At 44.9% G+C, this 24573-nt stretch overlaps 1 protein-coding gene across 2 annotated transcripts in view; it reads right to left on the bottom strand.

The window, feature by feature from the left end:
- Nucleotides 1–5203: 5203 nt before the first annotated feature.
- The window catches only part of kcnj6 (potassium inwardly rectifying channel subfamily J member 6), a 46253-nt gene continuing 26883 nt past the window's right edge, over nucleotides 5204–24573 (bottom strand). Inside the window, exons 2-4 of one of the 2 annotated variants that reach the window (XM_018755600.2) lie at nucleotides 21518–22442; nucleotides 10820–11101; nucleotides 5204–5589 (exon numbers count right to left, since the gene is read on the bottom strand). In XM_018755600.2, the coding sequence (XP_018611116.1) occupies nucleotides 5546–5589; nucleotides 10820–11101; nucleotides 21518–22442 (1251 nt within the window). In that variant the 3' untranslated portion in view covers nucleotides 5204–5545. Of the gene's footprint in view, nucleotides 5590–10581; nucleotides 11102–21517; nucleotides 22443–24573 lie in introns of those variants that run through there. The other variant, XM_018755599.2, reaches the window with a different exon arrangement.

Genomic DNA, 24573 nt, shown 5'->3' with positions numbered 1-24573 from the left:
TTAAGTATTTTAGACAGGGTATAATGTGTGGGTGTTTGTCTACAGAACCTGGATGACAGCAGTGTTTTATATATAAGCAATTAGATATACATACAAGAGGAAACCTTTTTATTGTTGCGTTTAATTGGCACAAGCTTCAACAGTGGGTCCATTTAAGTCCGGCTATCAGGAGTGTGTGAGTGCACACCACCGTCTACAGAGTATAACCCCGTGCATGGTCAACTTTCAAACGTCCAACATAATTCAGAAATTTTTCCAGCATTTAAATGTTGTTTTGACCACCGCTCCTTGTTTAACTTCATAATTTTATGGAATTTTTTTTATTTATTATTTTTTTAAATTTATTTTTCTTTTTTCTTTCTTTTCTTTTCTTTCTTTCTTTTTTTTTTTTTTTTTTGATCCCAACCAGTGCCCTTCCTAGCCCCCAGTCCAGTTTTCCAACGATTGACTACACAGTTTGGTTACAGGACGTCTGACGTGCACTGTAAAGATGAACAGCATGGGAAAAGGATAAGTACCTGTGTCCACAGATTGTAAGATCTAGTCGACTTGCTGTGTATATGATAATGTTACAAAAAAGAAAAAAAAATGGACAAGCCCTTTGTATTATATTCAAGCGGTCTAATGTATGATATAAAAAGACGTTCATTAACTTGTCCTGAGCCACTGCCTTCTTCTTCCTGTGTTTGCTGTCTCTCTTTACCTTCTTTTACTGGTGATGTAGATTCCCTGGAGGAGGTTCTGTTTCTTGGATCCTTGTACAGCTGCAGAGCATCATTCCTTAGAGCGTGGCAGTCCGTGCCAGTCGGTCACACCTGGATTCCCAATGTGTCCCTACGCTGTGTAGTGTCGCTTCGGCGGGCACCACGCATCTTACGCCGTTCACTCTGGATTTACCGTGTTAGTCACTCATTTAAAGCATGTTTACAGCAAAAGTGATCATCGAAAGTCTCCTTCGGTGTCACCACGTTGAAAGGTTGTTTTTTAAAATTATATCTTAAAGTAAATTTCAGCTGCAAAAATATTGTTTGATCTCAGTGCAGAGTATTTGTGCCTGTGAGAGAAGGAATAAATACTGACATGATCTTGTGGTGTCCTGGACCACCTTGGTCCCATTTAGCAGAAGGTGGATCTCCTCTCGATTGCTTCAGAATGTTCTTTGCAGAAGTCAGTTAAATAGATTGTGTTTTTAAAGCAGTATGAATATTGAAATTTCATATTAGACACATGTTGATGGTGCTGAGGGGAAAGCGGGCTTCAGGAATCAGCGGTTAGAGTTTTGGACTTGTACCTTGGACATTTTTCGGTCAAGCCTCACTCTCCACGTCTGCTGTAGCACAGCTGAGTAAAATAACTAGTGAGGTAAAGGTGGCACGGTAGCACAGCGACTAGCACTGCTGTCTCACAGCACCTAGTGGGGTGGAGTTTGCTTGTTCTCCGTGTCTGCGTCGGTTTCTTCCAGGTGCTCTGGTTTCCTCCCACAGTCCAAAGTTCCACAGTCCATGCTGTTCAGGCTCACCCATAGTATGTGAGTGACAGAGAGAGTGTGTTCCACTGATGTATGGATGAGTGACCCATTGTAAGTAGTGTAAGTCACCGCGGTGAATAAGGTGTGTGGGCTGATGACACTATATAGATCGTTGAAAATCTCGCACACACACACACACGTCTGAACCGCTTGTCCCATACGGGAGTCGGAGCCTAACCTGGCAACACAGGGCGTAAGGCTGGAGGGGGGGAACGGGACACACCCAGGACGGGACACCAGTGTGTCGCAAGGCACCCCAAGCGGGACTTGATCCCCAGACCCACCAGAGAGAAGGACCCGGGCCAACCCACTATGCCACCGTGCCCCCCGTTTGCTAAATAAGTAAAAGTAAATACCCCAGGTGCAGTGGGATTGGCTGTATGGTGGGTCTGAGGTTCGATTCCTGCTTGGGGTGCCTTGTGGCAGACTGGTGTCCCGTCTGGGGTGTGTCCCCTCCAACCTTGTGCCCTGTGTTGCTGGATTTGGCTATGGTTTGCTGCGACCCTGCTCGGGACATGCAGTTTCAGACTGCGTGTGTGTAAGTAACTGCCCCAAAATTACCGTAGTAATATAGCAAGCTCTATGAATGCACCAAATACAGTCACTGACCTTTGATAGCTGCTTGCCCTGGTCAGGGCCGTGGGTGGCTGGAGCCTATCTCGGAGTGACTGGTTGCGAGGCTGGGAGGTACACCCTGGACGGGACTTTGTAGGCTGTTCGGGTAGGGCGCTGGTTCAACAGTTCCCTCGAGAAATGATACATCGCTGTAACAGCTTACGGAACATATTGTTGGGATCGTGGCCATGGGGGGGAGGAGGTGACGACACGTCAATTCCATAGTGGAGCATTTGCTCACATGCTAGGGTTCAAGAGGGTGCAGCCAGGGAGGACAAATGGAAGTTAAATTCGATCAAGTTCTTGAAACGGTGAAAAATAATTTGAGTAACTTCTTAAACAGCGTTAAACGGGACAAGTAAAGGTTCTGCTGTTTTACCCTAAAGTGATACTCCAACCTAGCCTTCCTGATCCTAAGGTTTGGAACCCAGTCCCAACTATTTAATGTAATTCCCTCCCCCTGCCCCTAGGGGTGCTGCTGTTACCACAGGACACTAAAATACGCACCTTTTTTGCATACAACAGGTTTATTATTCAGTACAGCGGCATTTTTGCCCTACATGTGGTACTTTTACTTCCATAATGGGTATGTATTCTTCACAATATGCATATTAGATGTCCTGAGACAGATGTTTGTCCATCTGTGGTATCACTGGGTATTTACTTCATACTCCCCCGGGGCAGTGGTTGAGGTCACTCTGTCAATCTGACATTGAGGATTCAATGGTCTTATTAATCACATACTTGACACTTTTCTCCGAAAACATAATATTATTTGCCTCTTTTTACAGATGGATCATTTTTACTGCAGCGACTCATGGTAAGTAGTACTTTGATTGAAGGTGCTTGAGCAGGAGTGGCAGTGAAACATGGTACACAGCACCTCTAATCCATAAATGTGTGCAGTGAAAGACACAGGCAGTGATCTTGGGAACTTTATTTCTTCACATCATAAACATCCATGCAGCAATTTATCAAAATGTTCCTGTGTAGGGCTCTCTTTGTCTCACACCCTGTCCTTCCGGGATAGGCTCTGGACCACCGCAACCCTGCACAGCATCTGGACTGATTAGGTGTAGGTTTGAATCTCGCTTAGTGGGCTCTGGAGCTTTGTGACCCAGCGTTCGACATGCCGTTATTGATAATATGGAATTATTATCCCTAGTGTTGTCAAGGCAATGTATAAGAATACCTTTTATTTTAGCTTTCTTTATTAATTTTTGGTGACAGTTCCCCCTCCAGAACCAATAATTTTTTTTTTCCCCATAAGAAATAGTGTTAATTTGATCCCATTGTAAGAGGAAGTAGCTTCACGGTAAATTCATGCATCCAGTTAATGTTGTTAAGTGAGGGATGGGTATATAGATTTTTCTAGAACTGTCCAAATGTTCTGTCCCTTTTTCAGTCGTTGTGGAGGCTGCATGTTCTCACCATGTCTGCTTGCCCTTCAAGATGCTCCAATTCCCTCACACAGTCCAAGTGAACTGGACACTGTAAATCACCCGTGGCATGAGAGTGATGACCCTGCACTGGTCTGGTGTCCTGTCCAAACTACCCAAACCAAGGGTTCTGTTCCATGTTTCTGGGATAGGCTCTGGACTGCCGTGACCCTGACCTGGGCAAGCACTGAAGGAGAGAGAGTGAATTACTAAAACACCATTAAAGACAGACCAGAAACTGTATTTTTGTTTCAAACACAGTATTGCGACATAGTTTGGTGCTATGACAATTGTCACGCATGAAATATACATTTTAAATAATTTAGATGTGTTTTCCATCCAGGAATGGATTATTTTGTCTATGAGATATGATGGTAATTTGCCTCCCCGGGCAACGAGAACGAATGAACACCGTTAAGAGGAATTGCTGTATGTCAGTTGCTGCCTACATTAGTTTCGAGTGAATGCGTGCGCTGACTGAGTACAGGTACCGTATATGGGCAACTGGTAGTGTAGTGGTTATATGTGCTACCTTTTGGACCCACTGGTTGCAGGTTCAGATCCCACCTCCCACTGTACCGTTGAATAACGAATAAACCTTTATGCAGCTACTCGTGTGATGCGTATAAGTTCATATGGTGGAAAGTAACGAACTAGCTGTACTTTAAGATCACACATCTGCGTCTAAGTTTCTCTTTCTGTTGATGTGATGCACACATTTTATTTTCTACAAGATGTATGTCGCTTTGGAGAAAAGTGTCTGCTAAATGTAAATGTAGTACCCTTGAGCGTGGCAGTAACCCTAAATTGACCCACCTGGGTAAATAATTGTAAGGAGCTTAACGCTGTAAGTTGTTTTTGGACAAAAGTATCAGATTAATATAAAAAAAAAAAAAGGGGGGGGCACCTGGTAGTGTAGTGGTTGGAGCTGATGCTTTTGCACCCAAAGGTTGCAGGTTTGAGTCTCACCTCTAGCTGTAGTACCCTTGAACAAGGTATTTACCCTGAAATTGCTCTAGTAAAAATTACCCAGCTGTATAAATGGGTAAATAACTAAGTAGCTTAACACTGTAAATCACGTTGGAGAAAAGCTTCAGCTAAATTTAGTAATGTAAAGAAAGAGTAAATACAGTACAGTTGCCCTATCATGCAATGCACTTGTTCTGCAGTAGAGGGCGCTAAAACACCAGTCTATCGTGAGAAGTCCTTGGGTTTCCCAGGGGCTTGAAAGAATAAATGGCTGTTCGTTGTAGTTTAAAGGGTTAATGAACTAATTTTTTCCAATAAAAAAATGGAATTTAGACAATTCAATTTTAAGTTCAAGCAGGACCTGTCTCGAACTGTTACACGTTTAATTATTTGTATGTAGCGTAATATACCTTGCATTGTCAGTAGCCTTGGACAAAAGTGTTCCCTAAATAACAGTTCCTAATAATAATTTTTTAGTTCCACTAGCAAGAATGTGAACTAGAATGTAACAACTGTCATCTTAGCAAAAATGGTAAAACCAGCACCAACCAACTCACTTTGGCTGGTTTAATTATAAGCAGCATTCCAGTTTGAATGAACCACACACAGGCCTCATAAACATACTGTTTGTTTATTTAAAAAATTGGCACTGAATCATTTCTGTACATTTATTGTGCTTTCATATAAAGCATGCTATCATTCCGTTGCCCGTGCACACGCGCTGAAAAGAACTGTTGCTGGGTCATAGACAGAGAAATGGTCGAACCGCATTCCGCAAATCGCACCTTGTCCACGTGATCGGATGTAGTCCCTCAACCGAATCTGCATCGAAACACCGTCGCCTTGTTTACGCCACTTCCCAGCCACTGCCACCTTGTGCTCGTAGTCGTAGCTACGCCAAACGGTGAGTCGAGGACTGAGGGCAGGGGGTCCCTGGTGACCTTAGGTGACCTTGGATCTCAGCATCCTTTAATGCCCTTTGGACCTTTCCCAGTTAGAAAGGGAGCACAGAAAGTTCACAAGCAGGTACATGATTGACTGAAAAATAAAAAAAAAGAAAATAAAAGAAGAAGGAAAAAAAAGCAAAGATACAAAAATTAATTTTGAGAGTTTGGCAGTTTTTAAATTTTTTTTCCCCCCACATGGTGCACAGTTTAAGAGTAAAACCAGTCAGAGACGTCTCTGTTACAGCTGAAGGGCAACATACGACTAGTGGGACGTCTTACTGATACAGTGGAGTCACATTCATCATCTAATAATCAGTTTATAACCCTTTATGTCCACGTGAGTGCAATTGCTAATGGAGAGTCAAGACAAGCTCTACCCATTCCTCAGTCCTTGATACTGTTGTGTTATTGATCGTTAGCTTAAAAGACCTAAAGGAGGTCATCCCAGGTGTTCGAAAAATACGGAATAAGAGGTGGACGTTTGTGCATTGAAGGACAACAGTTCAAGTATTCGACTCCTGCAGAGGCAGCGCTGATCCGACCAGCTGCATCCTCCCTCCCTCCCTCCCTCCTCGCTCCATGATGGGCAAAGTGACAGGTTGCGTCCGTCCAGAGTCTGTCCATGCGGAGACAGGTTCTCTTCCCAGGGTGCAGGGCTGAGGCACCTTCACTCCACCCCTTTCCTTGTCCCAGCATTGCCATATGAACACCAAACTGTCCCCCTCCCCCCACCCTCCTGTGCATGCCGGGAGGCAAAGTGCATCATCGCTTTATTGCTTAACTGTCAAGTCTGCACCACTTCTCATTTTCATGAGAATCATGGCTGATCTGTATTGAATCAAATGATCCTGTGCTGAGGCATTCTGACAGCCAATTATGAGATGCTAAAGATATGGGAGAAACTGTTCTAGCATCTGGGAAAGAAAATATTTAGTATTACTTTTAAATAGGTATTTCAAAATCTTTTATGTAAAAACTAGTTTTTTTTTTTTTTAAAAAAAACCTAAATTATACAAGAAGCCTGAAACATATAGGTGACACTTTTCTCCAAAGTGACTTAAAATGTTAAGCTGCCTACAATTATTTACCCATTTATATACGGCTGGGTAACTTTTACTGGAGCAATTTAGGGTTAGTAGGGTACTACAGCAGGAGGTTGGGATTCAAACCTACGACCTTTGTATTTGAAGGCAACACCTAATCACTCTGCTGTTTCTGCCCCACCCCAAAATTAATTTCTACATTTCAAAATCAGCAAGTAGTAGCTTCACTCTTGTGACCAGCCTCTGCAGTCATGCTGTCCCGGCGTGTCCACAAGATACAGCGCACTTTTCTCACGAAGCAATAAGTCGGTTCATAAATATTCCAGCATTGACAATTGTTGCTCTTTATTTGGACTGGACAACGGAACACTAGAAATCAGAGTCGGTCAGATGTCGTTTAATATATATACCGGCAGATGTGGTAAAGTCCATCTCCCGATCGTATCACGTGCCTTTCAGCCAAATATTTGCACAAGAATGGCATTGGAGGGACGAATTTTGACAGTTATGCTGCTAGCTAACATTAAGTGTACGCTTGGCCTTAATCGCGACTCGCTTTGAGCCGTCGAAGCAGCGGAGAGCTAATTAGGAGGCTTGTTCAGCGAGCGTCCCCTCCGCATGGCGCAGGTACCTTTCGCAGTGGTGGCCTCATTATGGAGGGAAAACAGCCCTGATTGGCGCTCTTCTCCCACACCGAAAGACAGGCTCTGCCGTTATTACTTAACATCATGTATTGCAGGCAGAAAAGCAAATGGCAGAGATGATGCTTTTTCAATCTAAGAAGCTGCAACAAAAAACAAAAAAGAAATCGCCCTCACCTTGACGGAGAAGTGGGAAAGGGGCCAGTAGCGTAAAGGTTGCGTCGCGCTGCCGTTGACTCGAACCCTGAAAAGTGGCCGCGATGGGATTGAACGCGCCACGAAATGAGCGCAGAGCGAAGCGAGCAGCCTCTCCTCTAACAAACAGGGTGCAGAGCACGCGTCGACAAGTAATTCTTCCATTAATCATGACTCAGAACTAAAATTTTGGTAAAATAAACCAACGAACAGCAAAATGAGCGCTGCTATACATCCCTCCTGCATGGTATCTTTGCCATAAATAATCACACCGCTTTGGAACAACAGTAATACTACAGCTAAGCACAATAACAACTCCTATTATGGCCATAGCCATTATACAGCAAGAAATGAAATAAAATAAAGTGAAAGTGTCTACTTTGTTCAGGTTGCGGTTTGGCCATGTCTCCTCAAATGGGAAAAACTGACAAAAAAGTACACGACTTTGTCACGGAGCTACTGGACACATTCTCTTAACACACAACCAGCTCCTTGCGTCTCTGCGAACGTTGGGAACCGGAGGGTTTTTTCCACATTTGCACGCTTTCGACTGCTTTAGCACTGCTTTCTAAACTAAAAAGAATATACATTTACAAAAAACAGTGAGATACCTGTGCGGAACGCTAAACAACATTGGACATGAGCTACCGAAATATAAAACCACTCGTAAATGCAGGAAATATGGCTTCTTAGTGGTACTAGAGGTTTACTAGAGCCTCATGTCATGAGAACCACATACAAGGTCAGATATGGTCATCTTGAACAGTACGCAGTGCCACTTACATTCCGACGGTAAGTATGGAAAAGGTAACAGCGATACCCAAAATTGTACTGAATTACCGAAACAGAAAAAATATTCTCCAAAAAAAAAAAAAAAAAAACTTGTTCCCAGTCATCCATATCCGCTTTTGTTTACAATGATGGCTGAAACGGAAATTACCGGAGAAATCCTGTCCCATTCTATCTTCAGAACAGTACGCACTTTGGAGTCGACTGAACCCTTACAACTGGGAAATGAAATAGTCAGAGGTGAGCTGTACTCGTATGAGAGTTTAAAAAACGGCCTCGTAAGGTGCAGGAGTGTAGAAGACATGTTTGCTCCGTTGAGATGGCTTCTCTTTGTATGTCATGTGCCCCCGAGCCACAGTGGCCGGAGCTGTTTTTGAAGAGCGTTCCGCCGAACCCGCGGCCCAAACCCCGTGGAGTGGCTCGCCGGCTGGGCTGCGCTGACGGGTTCTGAACGTTGGGCTCCACTGCCTCCGCAGTCACGGGTCCCAACCAGGAGGTGCGAAGGAAGAGCTTGTCGTTGACTTGACGAGCACATTTGGCACGGGCTCTCCTGCAGCTGGACCTTCGGTGGCACGTCTCCCTTCTGAAGCTCCTGTCTGCAGTTGCGTGGTGCCTCCTTCTGACGCGTCCAGGTGCTGCACCTTTCCATCAATGCCCCACGGAATCTACCACAGTCTCCTCGCTCCTTGGTTGCTGTAAGCCAGCACTGAGCACGGAACCAACGAGAAACCTGCTCTGGAAAAGGGGGACCTGGGAACAGCGGGTGCTTGGAGTAGAGGTTCCTGAGGACATACCGTAACAGTGATGCCTCAACCACTGGTCTGCAGTGGAGAAGCACCCCTATCAAGGCTAACCTTGCCCTCAGTGCCCACAAGACCTGGAGGTTCCAGCCTCAACCTTTCCACATCACGTCGGCACTATCCTAATTTATGCTCCCCGGGGGCATATTATCTACGATTACTTTCAACAGCTGACTGAAAAACCAAATGAGGCTTAGAAACGTCACCTCCTCAACGGTTCCTTTCACTATAATCAGCCGTTCGTTTTCAAAAGGGCTACAACTCAGTGGCTCAAAGACATGCGCAACGTTCACTCTCGCATCACGGCGAGCTCTCAGTGCTAAAGGCGCGAGGAGTCTGGGTGAGAAGGAGCTTGTGGAGCCTCATTCTCCTCACCATAAGGGCCTACCAGCCCTCACCTGGTCTGAGATCTGAGCGCCAAATGCATTCCTTTGGAGGGCAGTGTGGGTCAGTCAGGTAAGTTAGGCGTACGGTGTGTGGAAAGTGGCACAGTTTTTAGACAGCGCTTCCTCGTACCTGGAGCGACCTGCGTGTGGCACCGAGAAGTTGCTCCTCGGTCCCTTTGGGCGGGGAAAGGCTCCTTTCTCTCACTGTCAGCTCAATTCATCATCAAGTCACTTAGGAGGGAGCAGAATGGCTGTTGTTTTGAAACTGAACAGTACAGCAGTACAGTTTTAGACTGAAACACAGTTAAGTCGAACCGCATCGTTTTCCCTTTCTCTGTACGTCTTTATAAAAATTATAAAAGTTTGCATCTCGGCCCAACTACGCTGCATGTGGTGGTCATAGCGGTATCTCAGCGGGGGGATGCGGACCGTCCCGAGAGCAACACCTGTGCAGGGGCCCACAGTCTCTGGGGTGATGGGCTAGGGGTTGGGGGTGGGAGGGGATGTGCTTGCGCTTACACCTGCGGTCAACAGTCGCTGTGTCCACTCTTTCAGGGTCCCTGTCTAAATTAAAGGGTATTGCACGAAGCATACACAACACACAAGTGAGGATGGCACACGAGGGGAAACTCTTCCCTGTTTAGGTCACTGTAGTCTTGAGGGTTATAGGCAAATGGTCATCAGTCTCTACATCACACCCGGGGTGGTCCTGCACAGCCAGAGTGAGGACCCCAGAATTGTCTAACCTCGTTTTTGCATCCAGTTATGAGAAATTTTCATCTTGCCTATAACTACTTACATAGTATATACATCATATAGAACAATGTACCTAAAGTTTTGTACATGCTTATTTCATATTATATATATATATATATATATATATTATATATATATAAAAACCCCTAATGAAAAGAATGTTTATTATATAAGGCATATTTACACAAAGGACTGTTTTTCCCCCTTTTCTTACTACCATGGCATCAAACAACAGCCTAGCAAATATTCACAAATCTGTAACATGAATCAGCTAGTTACTGGCTAGTATTGAAATATATACAAAAATACAAATGCAAATGCCCTAGAATATATTATTTATATATACATTTATATGTGTATATATGTATATATATATATATATATATATAGAGGTTAAATCTTTGACTTAAAAAACCGAAAAATTATATTTGACTGTTAAGAAAAGCCTTTTGAGAACATGCAGTAGTCCCAGCCATCGTGTCTCGCGGTTACAAACGCCCTCTCCGGCAGGGCGGGACTTATATTGGGCCTAATTTCATGTGCTCGCCCGCCCCTCAGCCCCCACCAGAAAGGAAAACGGTCCACGTCTCGAGTCGAAGTGTCAGAACAAACCAGAAGGGATCTGGAGATGACACGTCCACATCCCATCCTACACTTTGGACTCGCTCTCCACGTTGGCGATGTCGCCGTTGCGCTCCGCCTGTTCCTCACCGTCCCCGTGGCCGTCTTTCTCGATCTGCTCTCGTTCTGCCTCGGGGGCCGCCTGCTGGTTCAGCTTGCTGCCCACGGACCAGGTGAGGGGCAGCTGCGCCCGCGCTGTCATCTCGGCGAGCTCTCGTGCGCTGCACACCGGCGTGTTGGTCTCATACACCTCGTGGAAGCTGTTGTAGTCCACTTCGTAGAAGCCGTCCTCCAGGGTGAGCACCGGCGTGAAGCGGTAGCCCCACTTGATCTCGCTTGCCACGTAGGAGCTGCGAGCTTGGCATGTCATCCCTGTGGAGATGGCAAGAGAGGCCTCAGAAACTCAGAGCCGCACACACGCTGACTCTCATTTACTGCTCTGAGAGCTTTTTCCGAGCGTCGCCTTCACCTGCAAAGTCCACCTAAAGACACGTTGGTACATGTAAAGTACCCCTGAAGAACATCTCCCACCCCTTCACAGTCACAGTGTTTCATCCTTTCATATTTCAGATAATTTCTTTGAATAACTCCACACTGTGAGACAAATGCTGGACTGTGGAAATGCTCTTTGGAGGGAGGGATGGTAGGTCACTGACAGCACATGCGAAAAGAGGCTGTAAAAGCAGAGAGGTTCATCAGGTAAATCCACCCAATATGGATTCGGTTGCGTCAGCCAGCCAAGTGCACACCCGATAAGACCCGTTCAACACATGCACAAGGATGCAATGCGGGATGATGCTCTTTGAAAGAGATGCTGTACTTGGAAAAGCCAGAATCTTCAAGAATGCCAGAACAGTGTACACACACACACACACACACACACACACTGTCTGAACCGCTTGTCCCATATGGGGTCGTGGGGAACCGGAGCCTAACCCGACAACACAAGGCAAAAGGCTGGAGGGGGAGGGGACACACCCAGGACGGGACGCCAGTCCATCACAAGGCACCCCAAGTGGGACTCAAACCCCAGATCTACTGGAGAGCAGGACCCGGTCCAACCCACTGCACCACTGCGCCCCCCTCGAAAAAGTACACTATAGTATAACAGAAGTATAAAGGAACAAACGCAAACCCAGTCCTATCACCAGTCCATCCATAATAAACTAACCCAAAGTACTGCCTGACAATAACTATGTTTATTTTCCAGTAGGGTTAGGGGCAGGAGGATATATACAGCATAGGAATATACGTAGGTGAGGAGAGCATGTGGGACGTGCATCATATTATCTCTTTAATATGGACATTTGCGATGGAATTTTTTAATTACATGCTTGCTTGGTATTTTGTATAAATTATTCTGCTCTGAATGTGGTGTTTTGAAAGAGTGACATTCACTAATGACATCATTTTTGAGTCGCCGTTTGCCTCTGCTCCCAGCGGACGGGTCTGATACGAAAGGCGGCTGAAGAGCAGTGAAAGAGAATGAGCCAGTAGCCGTGTCAGCTGTTACAGCAATGGAATATGAACAATCTGTACATGCTTCACCTGTATTCCACCCAGGGGAGCAGCCCCCACAGCTCCGTGCCAGAGACTCTCCTTTCCATCTGGCTTCACTTTTATACGCGCTTGCAGCCAAAAAATGTGGAAATTACCCAATAAACAAGATGAAGGTGTTTCAATCCAGGGCCCATAATTTACATTTTTCCCGAAACCAAACAACGCTCACGAGTGCGGCACATAACGTAAGTGTAAGCACTGAGTGAGATGTCCCAGAAGCACGTGGTGAAAGATAGCGGCAGATCAGTTTCGCCATCGCCGGTTTCGTGTTGGAACCGATGTGAACAGCTGCTGTTGGACAGTCTTGGAGGGTTCTTCGCTCCTGGGAATAAAAGTCCCCCGGTGACCTTGAACATAGAGAGTTTGAAGCCCAGCTGAAACACCACAGCCTTGTCCCCCAGACCCACTGCTCGGGCTATGAGGTGGAGTTCAACTCCCTCCTTTATCCTATATCAAGTCGCTGAGTGTGCAGCAGGCACCTTGCCCTCATCCCATCACCTGGGGACTGCGGTATTACCTGTTTCTTACCCTGCAGTCCCGTGTGAGCTCTAGTGGGGGGAAGATATATAAAAATTTGTATGCGCTGTAAGGGGAGGCAAATGTCGGAACTCCACGCAGAGATTATTAATTTCCTTCCATTCTGCTTCGACCCACTCAGGCTCATCAATTATTTAGCGACAGCAAATGTAATTACAACCAAACAAAAACAAGGCATTTCGAAGGGCTTTCTCCCCCCGCTCCATTATCTGATAGGCTTTGCGTGACATTGAAGTGGCTGCCAATTATTTAATTCCTTGATATGATGACCTCTGACACCATTCGCAGCAGCTTGTTGCCGAGCTGATGCCTCGCCGGCTGACTGGCCTTGGAGTGAAGAGCCGGAGAGCGGCGCACCGCTTTAAAAAAGAAGAATTTTAAAATAACGGGAACAACAGCCCAGAGGTAAATGGGAGAAGGAGGACGCCCACACAGTCCAACCCAAGCACATTTATGTAACTCGCGACTCGGAGACAAGACCTAGGCCAGGGAGCCGGTCCCCAGCGTTTTGTGAGGCTGCATGGTCTCCTGGGAGACCGACTCCTCTCACCTGCCTCCCTCCTGTTGAGAACACAGTAATTACTGGAAGTCTGACACAGTCAACATTAACAAATTCCTCATATCGGTATTTTTCCTGGTAAAAAAAGCAAACAAACAAACAAAGGCTGAACTCCGGAAAATGTATAAAGCCGATAATGATTTCATAACTGATGAATGAGCATCCGTCTCTGCAAGAGGAACGGAGGATGGATTTTACCGTAACATTAAAGCGCCTCGCATATACCACGTGAATTCCACTGAAAACAGGAGCAGAAACAAGCCTCTTCATTTCAAATTCCTCCCCTGGGCAGAATGTGTTCAGGTTTTATCTTCTCCTGTCCCTGGTGCACACACATCTAAATATCTCACTTCTCTCTGTTACACAATCCTCTCTCAGATCGCCCAAGTGATAAATCTGTTATATATATTCGTACCTCTGGATTCCTGTAGCCGTAATTAGGTTGGTGGGTAGGTACTGAATTTGGACAGCACAGTGGTATGTTTACAGTATATTTCTTTTGGATTGTACCCAGTAGTCAGGGTATATATTATGGTACTGCAGTGATTCACTTGTTTCCCTATTGTCAAGGACAACTTGGAGACTGTGGATGGTGTGAACTCAGGTGCAGAGTGTGTTTCTCTGATGATGAGCAGTGAGGTCATAGAGACGTCACCAAGCAAGAAGATGCGGAACTAGGCGAAACGCTTGATGAAGACGAGAACTGGTGCTGGTGCTCCTTGAATCTATGTTGGGCTGATTGTGGTCTGTACAGGTGCTTGAGGTGAGGCCAGCCTCGGTAGGTGTGTCACGTGTTCTGAAAGAGGAGCTGCTGGAGGGCTAACTCTAATGTTACCATGGATAGTATCTTCAATTAATGAATTAAAAAGCCGGTAGCACCTCATAAAAGGGAAGCTTGAAAGTATAGAGACACTAAAATAAAATAAAATTTAAATGTATAGGTATCCCTTGACTTATGAACTCTCTTTTTTTTGGTATAACAGCTCCTGACTTTAAATGCCCAAATTTTAATTTACGGAACAAAAAATCTGTATAGATAAATAGATAAATCACAGTTTATCCAGTGTGTCAAAAAAATGTGAACGTTGGGTGAGTGGTCGTGCAGTAGCGTACTGTAACTGATATGTTTGCATCCAGGCAGCAATGTGAGACTGTTGCTTCAAGAAAGTGGGGTATTATGGACAGTGTATGAAATTCCACAGCAGTGTCTATTGGCCATATTGGGTGGGTTATTTTACTGAATTATTATGGATACAGCAGAGCAATTAGCAGGAAAAGTTTAGCGGATAGTTTTTAGAGCATGCGCTGGCATTTTGGTAACGGTTTTCAATTTTAGACAGTTCTTCAAAATGAACATGTCATGCTCAGTTGATCCCTGGCTAGTTTATTGTTCATTCTGCAGAGAACTGATCAATTAAAAAGCAAAGTGGGAATTACCCTGGAGCAGTAAGTGTTTAGTTACATAAGTGTTTTACAGTGTTCTAGTGATATATGGGAAATTGGTTTGGGCTTTTTGGATGGGTTGGGAATGCATTATTTTTTCCCATTTAAAATAAAGGGAAATATGCCTTCAGGGTCTGAAATTTCCACATCTCTACTGTTTTCAGGGACGGATGAAGTTCATAAATAGTGGGATGCCTGTATTTTAGTGGTGAGGCTGTGCAGTGGTTACTGTTTGGGCATAGGTTTGAATCCGGCTCAGCCTGTGTGAACTTTCAATGTTCTCCTTGTGTATGCACAGGTTTCCTCCAGGTCCTCTGGTTTCCTCCAGTCCAAAGACATGCTGTTTAGGTGAACTGGCGACAGTAAATTGCCCGTAGTGTGCGAATACGTCAGTGACTGTCTATGTGTGGCTACGATACGATGGGCATACCCACTCCCCTGCCTTACACCCAGTGGTTCTGGGATAGGCTTTGACAGTCAGACCCTCTGACTCTGGCCACGAAGAACAGTATGAAACAGCAGATCTATAATTTTCTTAACTGCTTCCAATGAGACCTGCATGAGATCCCATTAGTGGCTTATATTTATATACGCTCTACATGCTCTTATTACTTAGCAATGAGAAAACTTTGGAACAGAATGTGTGTAAAATAAATGTGAGGGTGTCAGCATCACCCAGTCACGGACCTTTCAGGTTATAGCTCCATCTATCAGGGAGATTGATTATGACCAATACATTCCCTGCAGGTAGCGAAGTGTGCGCCACACTTTTGATGGACCTCAGACATTGTGCTAGAAATGTTCTCAGTGGTCCCCCAGCTTCTGTGGTGGCTCTCAGTTCATCTGCTGCTTTTAAAAAAGGAAAAAGCAGCTGTTGCCTACGACTAACTGCACACACTCCATGCTACGTCATATATCTGTTTAGATTATAGCACATTTCTAAGCCACACAGAGGCAGGGGATATGTACTGCTAGCTTTATGTGGCCTATGGTTAAAATCATATGTATTTAAATCAATTCAGTTCTCTCCCTGCGACAGATTCACGCACCACTGTGTTCGGATAAATGTGTTGCATTGCTTGGTGAGATGGGAACTGCAGCAGCAGGAGAAAAAAGGAAGAGCAGTGTCTCATGCTTCAAACAACCTCTGTTAATAACTTGAAGTAGGTTCTGTTCAGATAACATTCCTATAAATCCAGGGTGTCAGGCTGAGAATACCAGTGGAAGAGCTTCATCAGCCCAATGCTTTAGCTGGAGGTTGGAGATTTGGCAGAAAAAAAAAACACTTTGAAAAAACCATACCAGAGCTCATAAAACATTTAGCTAAGTTCTCTCCCGGCTAGGAGAGCGTCGTATGGTGGCCTGCTTTCTCGGAGTGCGGGGCTGGCCATGCAGGCCTAGCTCACAAGTCGTCATGGAGCGCATGGTGATTAAAGAGCTGAGCTTTTTTTGGGAAGGCATTAGGGTTGAGTCCCAGAGCCCTGATGAACATTAACGTGGAGTAAAGTCAGATGGGTCCAATCTGCAAGTTGCTGATAATAAAAGTTTGGAAGAATGTGCTTGCGTCTTAGGGACTCATATACAGGTCTTCTTCTCACACATATGTTACAATGCTTTCTCCTGTCATGTACCTCTACAGACACTGGCCTGATACGTCTGCTTGTTCCAGGTTGATAAAGAAAGAGTGATGTGATCTGAAAACCCTTTTCGTGCTGGGGTGGGGGGTGATGACAGAAGGTTCCAGATTGCTTTTTTCAGCTTTTATGAAATTTTGGGTGGTTACTGGAAAATGTGTGTGCGGGGACACCTGACATCCTGCTACCTTTGAAGGCTTCTGCGATTTCCAGTAGAAAGAGGAATGATGCATAGCTCGTAAATTAACTTAGGTTCTCACCTGTTCTTCACATGCAATGAATTACATGTCATGCTATGAATTTCTTCTTACTTTCTGTTGAAGTTTGCATGCCAGTGAGGTGCAGCCTTTCGGTGCCACACTGGATTTCTCCAATTCTACTCTCCTGAAAGCGCAAGGCCTCACCTCAAAGGCTATGTCCTTGGTGCACCCATGGGTGCCCTCTAAATATCTCCATCCCTAATGTCCCTCATTCCTCTCCTACAAAGCCTGATGACACCTGTCCGAAGGCCCTTCTGTCAGTGCCCCAAAGCTCTTTCCATCTGCACGGTTCCCACACCTGCACACTGTCTCCCTCTGCTCTCTTCGGGCCGGTGGCTTCCACATCTGCACAATACAATGGTGGTGATCAGAAGCAGTAATGTGGCAAGTGGATAGACTGCACAGTCACACACATGCGAACAGTCATTATGAAATACGGCAGAGCACCAGAATCCTCTTTCCTTAGGGCATTCTGGGACTGCATGCTTCTCGATTTGCATGACAAGGTCAGGAGGGGGGGTTACTCTGTAATTACTGATGCTGTCAAAGTGATATAACCAAGACATCCATTAGTATTCCTTCACCTAGTCCTTTACACTTTGACCGTTTCATCCTTTCCCAGACATATTCTTTAACAACGGAATGTAACGTAAATTGATGGATGCTTGCTTACCTGTTGTACCCTATGTGGCAGGATTGATGAAACGAGGAGCATGAGCCACAGGCATCCAGCTGAAAGCTACAAGACTCTGTTTGCTTTGTAAAATTTATAGAGCTCTGTATTCTGTTCAGTGGGACACCTAAACATCAGTGGATGCAAGGCTCAGTGCCTGTCATACTGCAATGCATGCTGGGTAGGAACCAGTCCCAACCCCCAAAGCTTCCATAAGGGCACAGACACAAGGCCTCATTGTTGAAACAACAATCTGCTTGTTTATAATAAGGCACAAAATGTAAAAAATGCAGCCGCCCACTTGCTGAATAGCTGGTACCAAGTGGATAATAATACTAATAATAATAATAATAATAATAATAATAATGTTGCCCACTGGCTGATGTGGCCTGTGTTTTGGATGAAACAGGTTACATAACTGCAGTGGGCTTTCCTGCCTGCTTGCTTCAACACTAACAAAGACAAATCCCCTGCCTTTACTCACGAAGGAAATGTGGTTGCCATGGCAACCCCTCAAACTACAGCAAATAAGTGTGTAGTGGCTTAAAGAGGGTGGATTTTTCCTAAACACACTGGTAAGTTGGAAAGATCAGCCTTTTCAGGTTCTGTTTCCCTTTCTGCCTCCGTAACTTCAGCTTTCGCAGCTACAGCAGGCAGAAGCGCGGCGGAAGCGCCGCCAAATGTACGTCACGCTTCGAAATCCTGCAGCGTACGGCAAGCTTGTCTGAAGAATTTTGGAAAGTGTAAGAACTGCTCATCCACTGGCACATATGCGCACAGGTCAGCTGGTGATTTTTAATCAGAAAGACAAGACTACGGGCCCATTTTTTTCAAATCTGTCTTGCCCTTCTTATCTTGTTAATTCAGCGTATAAACCCTCCACCAACTGTGAGCTGTTTTCGCCATTCTGCTGGAAACCCCTGACAGTGTTGTCACAAGTGTTTGCCTGCTGCTTCGCTGAATAGTTGACAAGTGACCAGTGTCCTTTGGTGCAGGGTAACAGGCGGGGGTGTACGATCCACTCAGAACTCTTCTGGGATAAGCGTCCACTACTACACGCACGTGTACCACCGTCTCAGGGTTGAAGACAGACACAGAAAGTTCCTCTTTGTAGGTCTTTCTTTCATAATGTCACATGCTGTTTATTTGACTTGGCCAGTTGTGTTTCGGGGGGAGGAAGCTGATGCGTGTAATTATGAAACAATGACCAATAGGGACATGTGCTTCCGTCAGTCTGCCAGTGTTTAACCGCCCTCCCTGCAGATAGCGTTGGAGATGATGTAGGAGGGTTTGAATTAACAAGGACTTAATGAAAAGCATTTAATCATACCTTCAGATATTATATTCCCCAGCACTGCCAAATTAAACGCACACCCAGACACACGCTTGGTTTCCCTTTCAGGGATTTTAGACTAAAACAGAAGGTTGCCTTTAGTCTAAAAACCAAAATGCCATGCAATGATGCCTCATTTTCATGTTTAGATGGCCATAGGGGCTTTAAATGCTTGCTCAGGTCTTAATGTGACTACTTTATTAAACTACTATAAAAATAATGTGCATGGAATCTTTTTTCACATACATATCATATTGAGATGTATACAATCCATATTTTCATTTAAACTGAGCAAAAACCATTCTAGTAATCTTATTCCAAGGCTATTTGACACATCGTCCTGGAGGGCAAAAACCTAACAGGTTTTCCTGCTGCTCTTTCATCATTAAGAGCTTGGTAAGGTCTAGATAGCTGGATCAGATGGATCATCACCCAGCAGAGCCAAAAATGCCCTGGGCTTGGCTCTCCAGGACCGTATCGCAATAACTATGTCATCCTGTATCAACTGATAACCGTGTGCTGCAGAGCCATTCACCTCATTAGCCGTTGCTTAAAAACCGGCACAACAGGATCATCAAGCAAGTTCCATTCAAATATGTAAATGGCTCACTGTCTTAATATCCCTGGCCACCTTTTGTTGGGATTGCCCAAAGGAGGAGGAGAGCCTCTTATAAGCGATGAGTAGTTTCAGATGATAACGCACATTTCTCACCAAATAAAATCACATTAGCACTTTATTAGCTTTTCATCATCAAAGGAACTGATGTGCTTCATACCAGCCTTAGCAGAATCGATCTGAAAAGTACAAACAAGAAGGAGCAGCGCAATAGGTGTGAAGCCTTGTGCTTTCAAAGAGGCCGACCACCTTTCATTTCGGCTCATCTGGTGAATTTCCATGTTTTGAATGATATTGGGCAGAAGGGGGGTGATAGGAGGAGACCTAGAGATGATGGAAGAAATTGATGGACTGGGTTGTGGAATGCAGCCGAAGCTGGACAGAGGATTTCAGATAACTGCACGGCACTCCAAGCAAAGTGGTTCTTTAATTGTTCAACCCTCTTGATGCTCCTTCAGAGAGAAGGTCCTAGTATCCATTTCCCTTTGTGTCGCTTCGCCTCTCCATTGGTAAGCGAGGTTATCTCTCACTGCAGCGTGCGTTATAAAAAATACAAGGCTGGTGTCCCTTCTTCAACCATTATACAACCGCCACAGTACATGCTTTGCATAATGATACCGAAAAAGAGTACTGGAATTCAAATGTGTTTGTTAAAAAAAACGTATTTATGTAGCTTTCCATCTGGCTGTACTTCAACTCTAATATATTTCCAGGATTTCTCTCCGCATCTGCCTGTGAAGACAACATCCTCTGCTCACATAACGTACAAAAGCCGGTCACTCTGATGAGAAGAGGCTTGCAGCGCCATCGATTGGGTCTCTCTAGCCATATCCTCTTATCAAAAAGAATCGCTTGTATCGCCATTACTTTGCAAGGTTCACACAAACACTCACAGCCCACAGGCCTTTTCTCAAGGCCTCTCCCATTGTAGAGTGAGCAAAAAGCAGAACTTTCTAGGGCAGTGTTTCTCCTCTTTAGCAAACTGTCATTTCAAAAAGAAAGGATAAATAAAAGGTGCAGCTGTTACTTGTACTTTGGCACTGATTTCACACAGTGATTTATTGTGGGCTAATTTACATTTAAAGAAAATGCAATGCAGTGTCATGGACTGCATGCAGTTAGACTGGGCAAGCACATCCCTATTTCCTTCCCAAATGAAGACTTATTTGTATTCGGCATCACATGATAGCTGTCTGTCAGCAACTCTGTGAAAGAAGTCATGCGTCACCCAGAGTTGCCAACCACCTGTGAGTGCGCACATATTCTTCGGAGGACAGTCCGTAAATCCACAAATAACCAGACATACACTGTGAATCCACAAATAGCTGCCAGAGTTCAACCTACAACCCAACGCTGCAGGCTCTGGTTGAATCCAGAGATTTGTACACATGATTGGAATAATGGTTTTTATTAATGATAAATGGTTTCATGGCAGGCAACTTGCCTGGTGCTACCAAAAAACAGCAGAAGAAGACAAAATTTCTGTTACATATCAAACCACAAAAAAGATTAATGAAAATTACAGGATCCAAATCTAATAAGAGAGTAAATGTACCAAATGAGAGAAGATGGGTGCCTAAAGCTTTTCAGGCTAAACATGGAGTAATGCACAGATGATCCCTCAAATGAGACTTTTTGTTACACCTGCATTCAAGACAAAGGAGTTTGCAGTCTCTAGTCACTCAAGAGTGTCTGGAAGCCGTTTACAGCAGCCCAGGTGGTTACACAAACAGGGCCACGTCTTCATATTCCCTGGATCAGTAAATGAAATGTGATTTTCTTTGCATCCCCAAACAATGGCCACATTGTGAAGCTTATTGGCTCACAGGGGTCATTCTCTCTGTCGCTCCAGCTTGGCTGGTTTGGCATATAATCATGTCATTGAATATCCTGGGCTGACATATTAACAGCCATAACCTGGCCAAGCAAGCACACATCGTTTGATCTGCTATTATACAGAATCTGTTTTATCTGCAGTTTTTAGGATTTAATTTTCAGGTGCAGAAAACTAAGGATTGAACAAATGAGGAAATAAAGATATCTATATTAACTACGTCATTATTTATAGATGTGTCACAGTTGTATGTGTTAATGACTCTATATGTGGAGCTGTACAAAATGTACATTATCACTGATGAGCAATCAAAAGAAATATCATAATAGGGCTTCTTACCGGTTGCTTCCACCATGCCCTCCAAAATGACCACAATCTCCAGTTCCTCTTTGGCCAGGTGGGCCTTGGAGATCTCCCAGAAAGGGCTGTGCTGGTTGATCTCGTGGCAGATGATCAATGGGGATACGAGGAAAAGCCGGTCATCCCCGGTGTCATAGCCCACGTTCATGTCTGTCTGATTGAGGGGGATGAACTCCCCTTCCTTGGTCTGCTTGGACTTGATCAGTTTGGCTCTGATGGAGGCCTCCACAATGTGCGAATTGCGGAGGTCCCCCACCCTGAACATTAGGCACAGCCGGCCATCCCGCATGGAAATGACTGCATTGGTGGAGAACACCAGTGTCTCTGCCCGCTTCTTGGGCTGTGAGATCTTCACAAACATACAGCCCACCATGAAGGCATTGACTATGGAACCCAGCACCGACTGCACTAGGAGCAGAACGATCCCCTCTGGACATTTGTCTGTGATAACTCTGTAGCCATACCCAATGGTGGTTTCAGTCTCTATCGAAAACAAAAAGGCAGAGACAAAGCCGTTGAGATTGTTCACACACGGAGTCCACTGGTTATCTCCTATGTGCTCCAGATCGCCTCGAATGTAGGCTATGAGCCACCACATGAAGCCGAAGAACAGCCATGTCACTGTGTAAACCAAAACAAAGATGAAAAGGTTGAACCTCCATTTAAGGTCCACCAGTGTGGTGAAGATGTCCGTCAGGTAGCGATACGTCTCCCGCACGTTGCCATGGTGGACGTTACATTTCCCATCCTTGCGCACGTACCTCTGGATCTTCCTTTTGCCTCGATCTTTGTCAATGAGCTGTTTCGGCAGGTCTTCCCTGGCCTGTTTTGGCAGCTTGGGCTGTCTGATGGTAACTGGGCTCTCTACATCCTGCTCCATTGGGGATAATAGTAGGATCTGAGCCTAAAAGACAGAAGATATACAGATGATAAGAGTTAGGGACAAAGATAAGGGCAAACATCAATATCTGCTGTTTTACTGAAAAGTATAAGTATTAAAAAATATTATGTTTAAAATTTTAAACCAAGAGTGCTGCTCCTCTCATGAGACAAAATAGTTTTTGTTGATTTTAGTTTCAGCTTGTCAAAGCGAACCAAACACAACTCTATTGTTAATTCATTGTTGTTTGTTTGACAAAACTCAGAAGTGCACTCAACAGCACTCAGTCTTAGTATCACATATATTTTGGGCTCTTCGTCATTTCAGACTCATCTGAACAGAGATGAGTCACGACAGCATGCGAAAGCAACGATGACCACCAGCAAGTAGTAGTTCTTCACATGTTGTTGCAGCAAAATGAAATTTAGCCAAACTGACGGAAAGCATCTTCAGGAAGGGGAGCAAGGCGTAAAGAGCGGCTCCAGACTCGACGGGGCCAAGGGCAGAGCCTCCTTGGACTCATGTCTCTCAGAAATTCTGACGGCTGACCCCTTAACACTGCCTCGGGCTTTGCTTGTAAAGAGTCTGCTGCAATGGCATATATTATGTGATGCAATGTTCATAAGGATGGTTCAATGTACTGCCATAAATAAAGAAAATAAATAAATAAATAAATCAGTAATCAAGTCCTCATTATAATGTCATGACCTTTTACATCCATAGAGAACACGGAAGTCAAATCCCATGTATTTTTCGATACACCATTAGAAAGAAGATAACGTCCAGACCATCCGCACCTTACAGATTGATAGTGTGAAAATATGAGTGTCATTTCAAGGTCATATGATCTGTAGCTGTGTTTGGTTATAGCTGGTTTATATGTTGAAAAAACTCAGTATTTGACTCAAGGTGCCACGGTTACAATGGGCCTCTTTACAATTTAAGAAAGTCTGTGGGCTTTGCGGGGGTGCGGTGGCGCAGTGGGTTGGACTGCAGTCCTGCTCTTCGGTGGGTCTGGGGTTCAAGTCCTGCTTGGGGTGCCTTGTGGCGGACTGGCGTCCCGTCCTGGGTGTGTCCCCTTCCCCCTCCGGCCTTACGCCCTGTGTTGCCGGGTAGGCTCCGGTTCCCCGTGACCCCGTAAGGGACAAGCGGTTCTGGAAATGTGTGTGTGTGTGTGGGCTTTGCCTCCCTTGACCTGAGCACAGGAGTGAGTCAGGTCACACAGTAGCAACATGGTAAGAAGGAGCTGAGATACTTTGGGGACTTGGAGTGACACTGCTCTCCTGCAACCGTTGCGTGCTTTTAGATGCCGGCAGATTGGAAAACTGTCAAGACAAGTTCCTCATTTCTGGACAACTTGTCGAGAAGCAAAGTGATGTTCGCTGTGTGCAATTAAGTCAGGCTTCCTTCATATGCCTGGCTGAGTCAAGAATTAAAGAAACATTCATCAGGTCTTCATCTCCCTTAATGGTGGTCTTCCTTTCAGCCATGGGATAAAACGGTTTTTGTATTTCCGTTCAAAAAGCTAATGGTGAGACAGTAAATTCATACATCTACTTATTCTTCACAGATGACCTCATTTATACCATTAACATGAAGACTGATTTAATCAGAGGCAAATTCAAGATTTTGTTTTGAACAAAACACTAAAATGTCAAGCAAACTGCTTACATAAAGAGTGGCTCGCTTTATGTATTCGCTGAAAAAGTGACGTACACCGGATCCAAGGGGACACTAACAAAGGGAGCATCAAATATCACCAGCAGTTGCCCAAAGGGCCGCCATGAAGGAATTGTGTGTAGGCAGTGGGGGATATGGTGTGTGCTACGTATTGCACCCCGAACGGGACCACGATTCATCCTTATCCTGAGCTTCTCTGCTGGGTTACATCATTCAGGTGTCCCCACTCTTGACGCCTCTTCTGTCTTCCTTTGAAGGCTGATGCAGCAGAGCTCTAAATGTGCCCTTGATTTCCCTGCTTCCGCTTGATAGGTGGCACGATTTGGAGATGGGCGTCTGCGGGGCCGAATTGAAGGCAACTGACACGAAGAACACAAAACAAATATGTGCTTGGCAGAGTTTTCGTTTGAGCCTGTCATTTCTCTCTCTATCGACATAAACAAATGCACACAGCAGTGACATTCCAAAAAAGGGG

This window comes from Scleropages formosus, chromosome 4 (genome assembly GCF_900964775.1).
Source record: "Scleropages formosus chromosome 4, fSclFor1.1, whole genome shotgun sequence".
Lineage (NCBI taxonomy): Eukaryota > Metazoa > Chordata > Actinopteri > Osteoglossiformes > Osteoglossidae > Scleropages > Scleropages formosus.
The sequence above is the reverse complement of the archived record's forward strand: the minus strand, read 5'-3'. Positions and strand labels throughout refer to the sequence as shown.